The sequence below is a fragment of the Halichoerus grypus genome, chromosome 6 (assembly GCF_964656455.1).
Source record: "Halichoerus grypus chromosome 6, mHalGry1.hap1.1, whole genome shotgun sequence".
NCBI lineage: Eukaryota > Metazoa > Chordata > Mammalia > Carnivora > Phocidae > Halichoerus > Halichoerus grypus.
The window spans coordinates 115,978,599-115,992,066 of NC_135717.1; the positions used below are offsets into that span (position 1 = coordinate 115,978,599).

The 13,468-nt window shown below is 39.9% G+C and overlaps 1 protein-coding gene across 6 annotated transcripts in view; it reads left to right on the forward strand.

The window, feature by feature from the left end:
- SPATS2 (spermatogenesis associated serine rich 2) overlaps window positions 1–13,468 on the forward strand; it is a 138,112-nt gene that overhangs the window by 120,043 nt on the left and 4,601 nt on the right. For all 6 annotated transcript variants that reach the window (XM_078075955.1, XM_036121099.2, XM_078075956.1 and 3 more), the window contains 2 exons: window positions 6,372–6,430; window positions 11,109–11,218. In XM_078075955.1, the coding sequence (XP_077932081.1) occupies window positions 6,372–6,430; window positions 11,109–11,218 (169 nt within the window). The remainder of the gene's footprint in view (window positions 1–6,371; window positions 6,431–11,108; window positions 11,219–13,468) is intronic.

Below are 13,468 nucleotides of genomic sequence, written 5' to 3' on the forward strand. Positions count from 1 at the left end.
ACTCTTCTTAAGTCACAACTTAAAATGACTTATGATTCACATATCCTTCAGGTTGGATCCTAGTTGTGGGGAAGGTATGAAGATTAAGGGAAAGGTAACTATGGAGTGGGGTCAATTAGAAAAGATTTCTAAAAGGAAGTGAATCATTATTAAGCCTTGAAAGACAGATAGGATTTACGTTGGCAGAAAGGATGGGACTAGAACACTGCATTTAGGAGGCCTGATCTAAGCAGAGGCACAGAAGGGACATGTAGGGACTCTATATCGTGTAGCTACCGCTAAGAGGGCAGTAGTTGAAAGTAATAAGGGATGAAGTCAGAGACCAAGGTAAAACGAGAGCATTTGATGAAAGAATCTGAATTTTGTGTTTCTTTTTTTTTTTTTAAGGTTCCATGATTCCTTTTTATGTTTACTGTATATCCCATCATTATAACAGTTTTTAAAAATAGAAGTAAAAGTCCTGTAACTCTACTAACTTAACACATAATTAATTTATTTTCTGTGTTCCCTTGTGTTGCCCATCTACATGCATACATAATCTTAAAATAATTGTAATCATAGTGAGCATAATTTTGTAACATATTCTTTTCACTTAAAGTTATCTTTGATTCACCTCTCTGTAACTGAGTACACTGTGCTAGTGTGTGTGCATGTTCATTTAAGAATTTCTAGGCAATGGATCTGGAAAGTATAGTGATTTACCAGAGTTAATATGAAAGCATTTTACTGAGTAGATATTCTGCTGAAACTGAGGAATCAAGATGAGTACAGAAATTAGACTAATAGTTGCTGCTGCCATTTATTGAGCCGTTATTGTATGTCAGAAGCTTTTATGCACATATCTCTAATCTGTATAACAATATCACTTATAGTATTATGCTCACTTTGTAGATGAGAAAAGATGGGCACAGAAAAAAATAATCAGCCCAAAGTCATACTTGGTATTAAATGACACTTTTCTACTATACCCTGCTTCCTTTTTCTGTGTCTTCCCAGGTATCTCTGTTTGCCTTTATTTTTCAGTCTTTGCCTTCCTAGGCTATACGTGTCTCCCTTTAGACATTGCTATAATAATTTGAGAGAGAGGATTTAAAAAAAAACATACAACCATACTGTTTCACATGAGGATTTAGTCAGCTACTGGCTAGATGGCTTAACACTCTAACCATTTTTCCTTACCAGCCAGAAACTTGAACAATAAACTCCTTGGTAATCTGGTTTGCTACTGGTTCTTTTTTTCCTAAATATATTGTAAAATATCATCGAGTTATATGGTCTGTAGTATTACTTTAGAATTGAGACACTTTTTACCACTGGAAAAGAGGAGAAAGAAAAGTTATCCATTGAGGTCCTGTTCCAAACGAACAGCTTATATTCACATCCTAACTTCTTAAAACTACTTCAGACTGTTGAAATATGAAATCGCATGTCTACATGCTTTGTAAAGGACTCCAGACAAAGAGGAACCCACCAAAACTTTCACAAGATCCAAATTTGATTTAGTAAGGTAGTTCTTTCAGTTAATTTTACCTCTTTTGTTCAACTCAGTATGATGACCTGGCTACTTAGCTGGGATTTTTTGTTTTTGTTTTGAGCCTACATGTGTGTACCATACTCCACCAAGGCCAGTGCTTGGGAGTATGGGGTTCTACAAAACCTATGAAACAATTAATTTTCTGCTAATAAAAACTACTGACAGTTCTCTCAATTGTTTTTATGAGAAGAGGGAAGTGTCTTCGGAGAAATAAAGGTGTTTGCTTTGACTTCTGCTTTGATTGGCTAGTGGAGTTAGAATAAACAAGTTTCAGGTTTTCAGCAAATATAATCAAGTACAAATGTTTTCTAACATTATTGAGTGGTTTAGAGTATTGTCCCTTAAAATAATTAGCTGTGGAATTGCCAGAGATGTGTTTCCATTATAACATTGTTTTCTAATGTAACAACTATAAGCAAATGATAGTTAACAATTTTTTGGTACCAAGGAATACCAAAGGCAATAGCTAGAATCAGTAATCTACATGTTAAATATATTAATCAAAGGGTTTGCTTCAAATGATGGACATATAATATATCTCAGAGATATGAATGGTAATACTACAGGAAAAACTATTCTGAGCAACTAAATAAATTACATAAAAGCTTTAGAATAAATTGAGCAAATGGGAAGATAGTAAAAAGTCTTGGTAAGGAGGGAAGGAGATACAGAACTTCAGACATTTACCAATCTTTTTCCCTTAGTGACAGTGACAAATCATCTAAAACCATTTTTCATGATTGAAGAAAAGATATGGAAGTTGTTCTCTACACTGTTATGAGGCTTGGGCTTAATAAGACCTACTGTCTTTCTAAATAAAGTTCCAGCCGTATTTAGCTGAATTTCATTAGCAGTTTCAGAATCCAGTGTATCAGATGTTGATTGTGGTGTGTTTCCATTCAGGAGAACCTTGAGAGAACAGTTGCAAACTTAGTGCCCTCATGTATTGGCAGGAGCAAGGTAACAGAAAGTCTGACCTTCTGAGTGAGCCTTTCATCACTCTCTGAGAGGACTCATTGCTTGCAGTTATAGCCTCTAAAACTGTTACCTCAAACCACAGGTACTTTTGAATCTCTTGGCCACAGATCTATTCAGGGACTACCGTTTAGCTTAGGAACAGATGAAAAACTTGAGCTTAAGTTTCCACATTGTTAGAAAGCTGTATTACAATAAACTATAGTTTTTAATTCTTTAAAAAAAAAAAAAGCCTCTGCTATTTTTCTTTATGCTTAACATATTTTCCACTTTTGAACTCTTCCCACCTTCTCTGTTTATTTGGTGATGTACATATTTCCCCAACTTTTTTTTTTTTAAGATTTTATTTATATATTTGACAGAGACAGAGAAAGAGCTTGTGAGAAAGCACAAGCAGGGGGAGCCACAGAGTGAGAGGGAGAAGCAGGCTCCTTACTGAGCAGGGAGCCAACCAGGACCCTGGGATCATGATCTGAGTCGAAGGCAGACGCTTAACCAACTGAGCCACCCAGGCACCCCCTCCCCAACTTTTTATTATGAAAACTTTCAAAGATACAAAAAAGATGAAAGGATAGTACTGTGTGTGTGTGTGTGTGTATGTTGTGTTTTTGTGGAACCATTTGGAAGTTGCAGACATCATGACATGTCACCTCTAAGTGCTTTAGCCTGGATGACCTAAAAACATGGTCATTCTACACAATTGCAATACATTTTGTGATGTACTTTTAATAAAGTTGTTATTATAGGGGCACCTGGGTGGCTCAGTCGTTAAGCGTCTGCCTTCGGCTCAGGTCGTGATCCCAGGGTCCTGGGATCGAGCCCCGCATCGGGCTCCCTGCTCCGCGGGAGGCCTGCTTCTCCCTCTCCCACTCCCCCTGCTTGTGTTCCCTCTCTCGCTGTGTCTCTCTCTGTCAAATAAATAAATAAAATCTTTTAAAAAAATAAAAAAAAATAAAGTTGTTATTATATTGTTTTGTGTCAGTCTCAGCCTATCTGTGGTGATGCTGTCAGCTAGGAATGCCTGGGGGGGCACTCACCTGGGTCCCACATTACTTGTGATGAGCCCGTATTTGAGCTAGTATTGCGACTGGATCAGCCCTGGTGGTTCTTATGATTGCAAGACACACCTCAGCAACAGCCATCAGGGAACTTTGAAAAAAAACACAAGGTTTATTACTTACGTGTCCTAGAGGGTGCATGGCATGCCCAGGGCCACATGGCGAGGTGTGCTAAAACAGAGCACAGATTGGGGTTGACAGTGGGTTGCCTAAGTTTTTGTGGGTTCACTCTTTATTGGTGAATTTAAAATATAAGAGCAAGATTTAAAGAGTGGGAAGGGAAAAGTAGGGCCACTCAGGTTTTGTGGGTCATCCAGGGCTTTCTAAAAGAGGAGCTTCATGTGTGGGGCAGCCTGGCTGTGTTGTATAGCTGGCGGTCTGTTTATTTGAGATGTCTTTGAAATGGAGGTCTTGGCAATCAAAAGCTTTAATGTCAGGCGCTTACATTCAATCAGAAAAGCTAACTGTCAGGCATTTATATTTTAACATTGATTCATTTTTATATTTTAAAGACTTGTGAAAATTTCAAGGAAAATTGGAATTTTCATCAGTGTTTTTTCTGAGAAAGTATCCCAACAGCCTGAGTTAATGAGTAGATTTCTCTGTTTAATTCTTGGCTGACATCACAGGACCTCTCAATAAATGTTATCAATAGATGGCAAGACATTACAAACAACAAACAAGGAATAGAAACGCTTACTCCTTTTCAGTGGGGGGTTTTGGCATGAAAAAGTTAAACTTTTTTTAATGGCGTGGTCGGATGGTTGTTCATGCAACTGCCTCTGAATTTCTTATGATCACCAGTGAGTCAGTTGAAAAACAGAGTTTATTTAAATGGATACTAGTCATTCCTGCAGGGGAAAAAAAAGCCAACACTGATGTACTTCCTAGCTCCTACTGCCACAGAAAAGCCTGATTGTGACGGTGCAGAACTTTTTTCTTGCTAAATGTGTCACATGACATTCTACTTTTTCATAATAAAGATTGTAAGCTGCAGAAAGCTTACTTGTTTGCTGAAATCTTTTAATAAATATTTTACAAGCTTTGCCAGAGACATATTTGTCATCTGGTGGACACAGTGTCTGCATCTTAAGGTGATTCAGCAACAGAAAAGAAGTGGTGTCAAAATCGAGGCCTGGCAACTTCTGTCTCAGTTGTGCTTTTGTTTTGCTTTTAGGTATTCCAAATGCTGCTAGCGTTCTTGGAGCAAAATATTGCCAAGGTGTGGGAAGTGCTTTCTTAGCAGAGTATTGCTACCCTACAATAGTTGCATCTTCTCTCCAGGCTGGTGCTTTTGGATTAATATGCCCACCAAACCTGTTTCATTACAAGTCTGTTTATTAACATCATGCGTAATGATGATCAAACCTATGTTCTCTGGCACTTCACTATAAAGGATTTTGCTCCTTGAGGGGATGATCCCGCCTTATCCTTTTTTTGTATGCCTCACACTGTAGTCTCTGTATTAACTACTTTGTGCTAACATCACTGCATATTGAGCTAAGTTGAATCAGTATTCATATATATGTATATGTTTATATATATGTATGTGTATTTATGTATGTGTGTGATTAGTTTTACAATCAGAAACAAGAATACAACTTTTGTTAACCCTATAGATATATTCCTATTCAAAAGGAGAAATCAGAATGAATAGCAAATTTGAAGAGAGTTGGAACATTTCATGTCTATGTAGGTATTAAAATTTTAGATTTTTTTTCACCACTGATAAAACCTATATGGTAAGGAAAATTACTTGGTTGAAGACTAGGGCAGACTATTGCCTCTCTATATGTTGAAGGTGGTGGGCTCTTTTATAAAGACATAGAAAGCTTTATGTGCCTACAAACCATTTACATTTGCAGTGGAGAAAATTCTAATTACCCATTTAATATTCTTTTTCTGTAAAAAACCTACCAGAAACCTTTGATTTCCTCTTTTCTGGATTACTGTTAAATGTTTACCTGAAACCAGCACAATGTATATATATCTTTTAATTACTTTGTCTTCTAAAGACTAAAGCACCAGAAACAAAACAAATGAGCAAAGGGAAAAAATAGAGGGAGAGAGAGGCACACTCAGAAACACACTCTTAACTATAGAGAACAAACTAATGGTTACCAGAGGGGAGATGGGGAGGAGAGGGGGTGGCTAAATGGGTGATGAGGATGAAGGAGGGCACTCATAATGAGCACTGGGTGATGTACGGAAGTGTTGAATCACTATATTGTACACCTGCAACTAATATTACATTGTATGCTAACTCACTGGAATTTAAGAAGAACTTTAAAAAAATAGACTCAAGTGCCAGTGACTTGGCACAACTGTGGTAAAATGTTGAGAATATACAGATTCTTATTGTGAATAAATTTACCATGCCCTAGAAGGGGTATTGCCTTGTAAAATATATTAGAAGCAAAGCTGTCCAATTTTATAGAACAAAATAAAAAATACGTGAGCACGAATGTGGAAATATGTAACTTCCATAAGGACTTTTGCTTTAACACCAATTTAGTGAGAATTGTTCTGTAGCTTGCTACTGCCACCTACTGGTTCTCAATTCTCGGTCTTCAGCTAGTGGTTTACTGTAATACAGAGAGATAAAAGGAAATTAGGTCTATTTATTGGAATCCTTAAAATATTCTTTGCTTAGGGCGAGACAGAATTTTTATGTGGTCCACACAGGGTTTACTTTGTAGTATGCTTTTAGTGAACAAACTCATAAGTCTCTTTCTACTGTTAACAATGTGCTATTTCTGTTTGAGTTTCTGACAAACCTTCTTCCCTTTGTCATCTTTTCCTAGTTTAATGGATCGAGAAGTGGCGTTGCTTGCTGAAATGGACAAAGTGAAAGCTGAAGCAAGTAAGACTGATCTGTAGTTAAAGCTGTTACCAGTTAGTACGTATCTGCCTTTTGACCCTCATAACAAAAGCTCAATATAAATGCCACCAGAAGAGTTTATATATTTATTTAAACAATCTTGAGCAGTTGTACTGCCCTGGCATATGAATCCTTTCAGGTGAAGCAACTTTACAAGAACCTGTTTTTTAATATTTTTTAATTTTAATATTTTGAATGTAAAATCCAGTGTCTAAGGGGTACTTCGTGGTTTCTGCCGCACAGCATCAACTTAAGAAGATAAAGTATCCTTGCAGGTGCCTGCGTTTTGTTTTATTTTGTTTTTAGCTTCCAGTGATTGAACAATTCCATCGGGTTTTTTTCTACTTGGCAAAAAATGTTTGGCATAGTCAGAGGAGACTTGACCAGGTTACCTGCATGTTAGTGTAAACATTCCTGTCATTACCTGTCTCCGAACTTTCTTTGTTTTCTCGGTTTTAGAACAGTCTTCACTCAGTGTCTGTGATCATTAGGTAGGGGAATTCAGTGAAATTAGGTTTCAGGATATCATGACTAGGGTTCCTTGAAAGCCTACTAAAAGATTCGGGAAGAATAGAGTCTAACTTGGGTAATTTGTGGGGTTTTTGTAGCAAAGAACCAGATATGTTTTTTGTCCTTTCTGTTAAAGGTCAGGTAAAAGATACACAGCTGTATGGAAAGAAGGGCATGTCAGTTGCAGCTTCTACAGTGGCATCGATTGGGGGCTTTTCAACAGTGGGTTTTACCTTCATGTGTTGAATGCTAGGTTTGTAATTAGGAGGGTTGTTTCTTTTAACCTGCTCTCAAACTGGTAAGAATGGAAATGGGTTGAGATGATAACTCACAATTAAATCATTTGTGTTTATGGTCATGGGCCAGAGGAGACACAGAGCTGAGTTCAGTTTTGACCTGAAATGTTGAACAGGTACTCTCCACTGTTTTTCAGAGGTGAGATTTCATTTAAATCGAGTGGTATATCCTGAAATGTCTAAATGTGACAATTTCGATCCATTCATGTACCTATGTGTTCTATTTTGAAGATGAAGTTTCAGATAAAATAAAACTAGTGAGAAGACATAGTTCTTACTTTTGAGAAGGTGCTTTTTAAAAACAGAAATTTTATAGAAAATTCCAAACATATTTCAAATAGATAGGCTAATATAATTAACTGCCCTCATCCAATTTCAACTAATTATCAATTCGTGACCAATCTTTTTTTATCAAATTAAGAGCTACAGAGTTTTACTTAATTTCATCAATTGTATATCTGTATCTCCTTTCTCTCATGCTAAAAATCCTGGTTCTCTTTTTTTTTTTAAGATTTTTATTTGTTTGACACAGAGAGAGAGAGAGCACAAGCAGGGGGAGTGGCAGGCAGAGGCAGAGGGAGAAGCAGGCTCCTCACCAAGCAGGGAGCCCGATGCGGGGCTCCATCCCAGGACCCTGGGATCATGACCTGAGCCGAAGGCAGACGCTTCACTGACTGAGCCACCCAGGCGCCCCAAGAAACAGTTATTGTTGCAGTGCCCTTCCACAGACACTTAGTACGACAGAGTCTTTGGTTAGGGGCAGCTGGGACAACCACACTGATCAAATTAATTATATAAACTTTGTCACTCCGATTTTCTGCTTTGGTATACAGCAGGCTGGGGTGGAGTTAAATCCAAGTGTCCCCTTACACACTCTTGGATCTTCAGCCTCTGCAGTGATAGCACAGTCCTCTTCCACAAGTTACGCTCCTGCCCACGGAGCCCCTTCCCCTGCAGCCCGCCCTGCTTCGATGGGCTCATCCTGCCTGGGCAGTGCGGCTGCTCCACTAGGCCATCCAGAGCCTTCTGGCTGCACTGATGACCGTGCTCCCTCGGGGTTTCTAAGCCCACTCTCCCTAGTCTTCTTGTTTCTCTGACCAGCCCTCCTCCATCTCCTGAAGTTCCGCCCTCAAGCCTCCACTCTTTCCCCTACACATTCCTCCCGGACCATCTCCCTCCTGTTTGAAACCCTCCCACCAGCTCCCCACGACCATGAGGACAAACAGGAACCTTTTCTTCCTGTGCCCTAGAAGACTCTGCACACCTGATTCCTGTCCCCTCACCAGTCTCCTACGCGTCACCTTTAAAAATCCTCGTTCTCAGGGCGCCTGGGTGGCTCAGTTGGTTAAGCAGCTGCCTTCGGCTCAGGTCGTGATCCCAAAGTCCCAGGATCAAGCCCCGCATCGGGTTCCCTGCTGAGGAGGGAGCCTGCTTCTCCCTCTGCTCCTCACCTCTCTCACTCTGTCTCGCTCTCTCGCACTTTCTCAAGTGAATAACTAAATCTTTAAAAAAAAAAATCCTCGTTCTCAATGTCACTAAATGTAATTACTCATTTATCAATACTTTCAAGAATGTGCTTCTTTTTCTTTTTTACACATAATAATTTTATTAATTTATATGTTCACAGTACTTCACAGTTTAGAGTTTTTTCACTCATTCATCTATGATCTTCACATTAACCTTATGAGATAATTGGGTTTTCCTATTTTTGTTTTCATTTAGTAAACGAAGAAACTAGTCCTTTGGAAAAACTGTGACTGGTCCCAAGTTATGTAATTAGGTCCTCTGATATGTGTGGAGATCTTGACTTGACACGTTTCCTCCATGTTGAGATCTGTGCTTTTGTCTTAGAATCCTAGAGTGTGGGAGCTGAGAAGCAAGTGAATTTGGCAGACAGGTTTTATCTTGGGAGCCAGATCAGGTAGATCATTTGTAACTGTTGGGCCTTGGTGTCAAGAAACTTTTGTAGGCACATTCCTCACTTATTGGGAAAGTTCTTCCTGATTAACTTGCCGTGGATAGGGGTACCCCATGGGTGGCATACAGGTGGCAGTCATGCTCAGTAAAACTGCGGAAGACATTCAGCTCTCTGGAATACCTGATGTAGCTCTTGGAAAATTCTATTTATTTTCTAACACAAATTTGGCTAATTTCTAAGTAGGTTACAGGATTCTATGTATAACAGTTAGGAACTGAGTTTGACTGCATGCAACAGAGTGGCCTAAATAAATGTTAGTTTATTTTTCTCTCATGAAATGAAAGGTCCGGAGGTAAGTGATCGGGGCTGGCAAGACAAGACATCTCCAAAATGACACGAGGGACCCAGGCTTCTTTGTCTTTGTACCCAGTCATCCTTAGAGTGTGCTTATGGTCAAAAGATACCTCCTAAGGCTCCAGTCGAGGGGAGGCAAAATGTTACCTGCTGGCTAAGGCTTCTTTAAAGAGTTGTCCTGTAAACCCCGCCCCGTGAGTTCTGCTTAGATCTCAGTGACCAAACCATGTGATAACATAACCAAGTCATGTGATAACACAATTATCTTATCTGTAGCAAAGCCAAGAAATGTAGATTTTTACCTAAGCAGATTGGTACCCAAAACATTGGACTTGCAGTAGGAAGAAGAGGAGAATGGATATGCAGTGGCTAACGGTCTTTGCTACAGTCCACCCCTCAACTACCCGACATCCTTCTTTTTTTAAAAAATGGGAACACACTCATCTCCTCCTCAGTGGCAACACCTCCAAAGACTCATCTAGTTAGAATATTCAGCTGAAAGTCCAGGACTGCTGGGTAATTTCAGATCTTTCAACAGGTCTGAATATGGCATGTTGTGGTCTGGGGTCCCATAAGTTAAAAGACAAGTTAAATTCCCCCTCCTCCAATGTTATACAGATAGAGAAAGAAGAGGATAATTATAGTAAAAAATTCCCACCTGGAAAAGCAGTGATCCAATCTTACTGGACAGGAATAGCAGAGTCCCTGCCCTTCTAATAGAGAAAGTTCCTTTGTTCATATGGCAGCTCCTAGTTCTGCTTCCTTGGAGGATTTATTTTGCTCACATCCTTTATATAGCCCCTGGTTCTCTACTCTGAGAGAATTTTTTCCCCTGTATTGTCTCTTGTCCTCCATGGCCATATCTGAGTTATATATCCAAGAGCATGCCAAAGAATATACTTCTTACAAGGCTGTAAACAATCTAAATATCCACCATTAGGGGACTTGGTAAATAATGATAGTGTAGCCACATAGTAGAATACAGTGGCTGTTAACCAGTGAGGGAGATCCAGCATATTAATAGCGAATGAACTTTGAGATATGTTAAGTAAAAATAGCTAAGGTAAAGGAAAGGACCATGTGTATGATATACTCCCATCCATGAAGAGGGGGAAAAGGGAGAAAGATTTGCTGTGTGTGCCTAGAATACATCTGGAAGAATCCATACGAAATTGTTAACATTGGTTTCTATTGAGGCAACTACAAAGTTAGAAGTAGGAGGGACACTTTTACTTTTCATCTTATACCATTTATTCTAGGTGAATTTTTTTACCCTGGGTACATATTTCTGTTTTAATTCATAGGTTTCTTGATTAAAAGAATTTTTTTTTGACTGGGAAGAGGAGAAAGAGAAATGACAAATGATATATGAGTCTTTATGATTCATAAAAAGTGTTTACCATTTAACTGCCTTCAGAGTCCCTCAAGAAGGTGGAAACTGGACCTTTGGTATTTTCATTTTCTGGATGGGTGGGCAGCTAAGCCTTTGGCTGTCCAAATACATACTGCAAGGCCCATATTTCCAATTCTTCTTTATCCTACTTAGCAGAACATAAGAGTCATACTCTCCTTTCCTCCACAGTGGAAATTTTGCTCAGCCGACAAAAGAAAGCCGAACTTCTAAAGAAGATGACTGATGTGGCTGTTCGAATGTCAGAGGAGCAATTGGTTGAGCTCAGAGCTGATATCAAGGTAAAACTTTCTTCTCCTTTCTGCCTTTCTTTTACCCTCGGGGACTGAAGCAGCAGATCTCCATAATTCATGGCCATGTCTCATATATTGAACTCAGGATCTTCCCTTTTCAAATCTGGCCCTCTTCCATGTTCCCTTTCTCTGGAAGCGGTACTGTCATCTACCCAGGTGTCCAACCTGGAAACCTTAGAAAATTTCTCCTTTCCCACATTAAATCTATCAGCAGACCCTGTCCATTTGACCTCCTACCAAATCTCAGCTCTGACCTTTTCTCCTCATCTCCACCACCACCGTCATGGTCAAGCCACTGTTATCTCTCATTTGGCCTTCTGTTATGGCCTCTTAACTGATTCCACCCAGCCACTTTGCCACTGCCCCACCTTCCCCAGTCCTCTGTTCCTCGCACCTCGCTTCAAACCTTCCATTGCTTTTAGGATAAAGACTATAATCCTTAACATGGCCTATAGGGCTCTGCAGGGTCTGGCTCTGCCATCATCTCATTTCACACCTGTTCCCCCTTGTTCTCTATACTCTGGCCATCTTAGCTTCTCCTGTTCCCTCCTGCTAGAGGGCTACTGCATATGCTTTTCAGTCTGTACAAAACACACCCCCCACCCACTCCCAGCACACAGATAACCAGGACCTACTCATGCTTCCTGACTTTCCTGTCATATTCCCTATTTTGTGCCTTCCTAGCATAGTTATCATTTTGTGTTCATCTGACTGATCTGTCTTCTCAGCTAGATGATGAACTTTACAATGGCAGGAACTGGCGCATCTCCAGCACCTAGCATAGTGCCTTGGCACATAGTAGATAATCAGTAAATATATATATTTTTTAAAGATTTTATTTATTTATTTGACAGAGAGACAGCGAGAGAGGGAACATAAGCAGGGGGAGTGGGAGAGGGAGAAGCAGGCTTCCCACCGAGCAGGGAGCCTGATGCAGGGCTCAATCCCAGGACCCTGAGATCATGACCTGAGCCGAAGGCAGTCACTTAACCAACTGAGGCACCCAGGCGCCCCATCAGTAAATATTTAAATAGTTGGTTGGTTGATTCTGATTTTTTTTTAAAGATTTTATTTATTTATTAGAGAGAGAGAGCACAAGCAGGGGAAATGGCAGGCAGAGGCAGAGGGAGAAGCCTGGACCCTGGGATCATGACCTGAGCCAAAGGCAGATGCTTAACTAACTGAGCCACCCAGGTGCCCCTGATTCTGATTTTATAAGAAAAATGAGCAGTTTGATTATATTGTAATCTGTTTATAACAATGACCGAGGTTCAACACTCATACATTTTGAATTCTTATATAAAGAGCAAGTGTTTCTGAGACTAAGGGTGGAAACCTGAAAGAGGTTGAGGTGTTTGTGGGTAGTGGTAGACATTGGCTTTCTAAATGATAACCTGTGAGCTGTGGGAACAAGGGGAGTTGGTCGACCCTCTTCCTAAGCCCTTAACCTCTGCTCTTCTGGAACACACGAGACTTTCTGCCATCTTTAAGAGGGGCACTGGCTGCAGAGGCTGTTTCACAGTCTTTGTAAAGTGAAAACAGGTGGAAGATCAAATAAGCCCTTCCAGGTATCCTTGTCACCATTCTGAGCCAGTCTTTCATTCCTTCCCCCTTAAACTCTGTTGGGGTGAAATAGCAAGACAATGCCAATATGAAATTACCATTTCTGATTAACTAGAACTATATTACTAAAAATTATAGAAAGTCATCTTCACATTGATGCCAGTCAGTCTCATTCAACTATCCGGGAGAAGCCGGAAACCCCTTTGGAATTAGATGAGAGTTCTGGCTCTCACAGGCTTCATCTGTTCTCCTTCCCACGTGGTTAAAAAGCTGCTAGAAATATTTCTGCAGGCTGACTAAGGATCTGTTTCTCTCCACATTTTCAGTGTACTGAAGTGGGTGCGGTGCAATTTAAATGTCTTATTTCCAGATCATTTTATTTCTGTCATTCCTGTTATGTCTCTGGCTCAACAAACCCTAGAATTTGTTTCAGAATTACTCTCCGACTGATATTACATGTCTGAAGGCTTTATGTCACAGAGGTTCATGTTTCCTAAGCCACAGTGTACTCTGAAGCTTTAGGACTTCAAGGCTCAGAGGGAATTTTGATGTCTCCTTTCCCATTTACTGCTTCTAGATCCATCCCAAGGAATCTGATGCATTTGATTATACCCCTTGAAAATCCAGAGTTGAATTAGACCACCTGCCAGAGGGCTGCTCTGAGGAGTTTAGTTC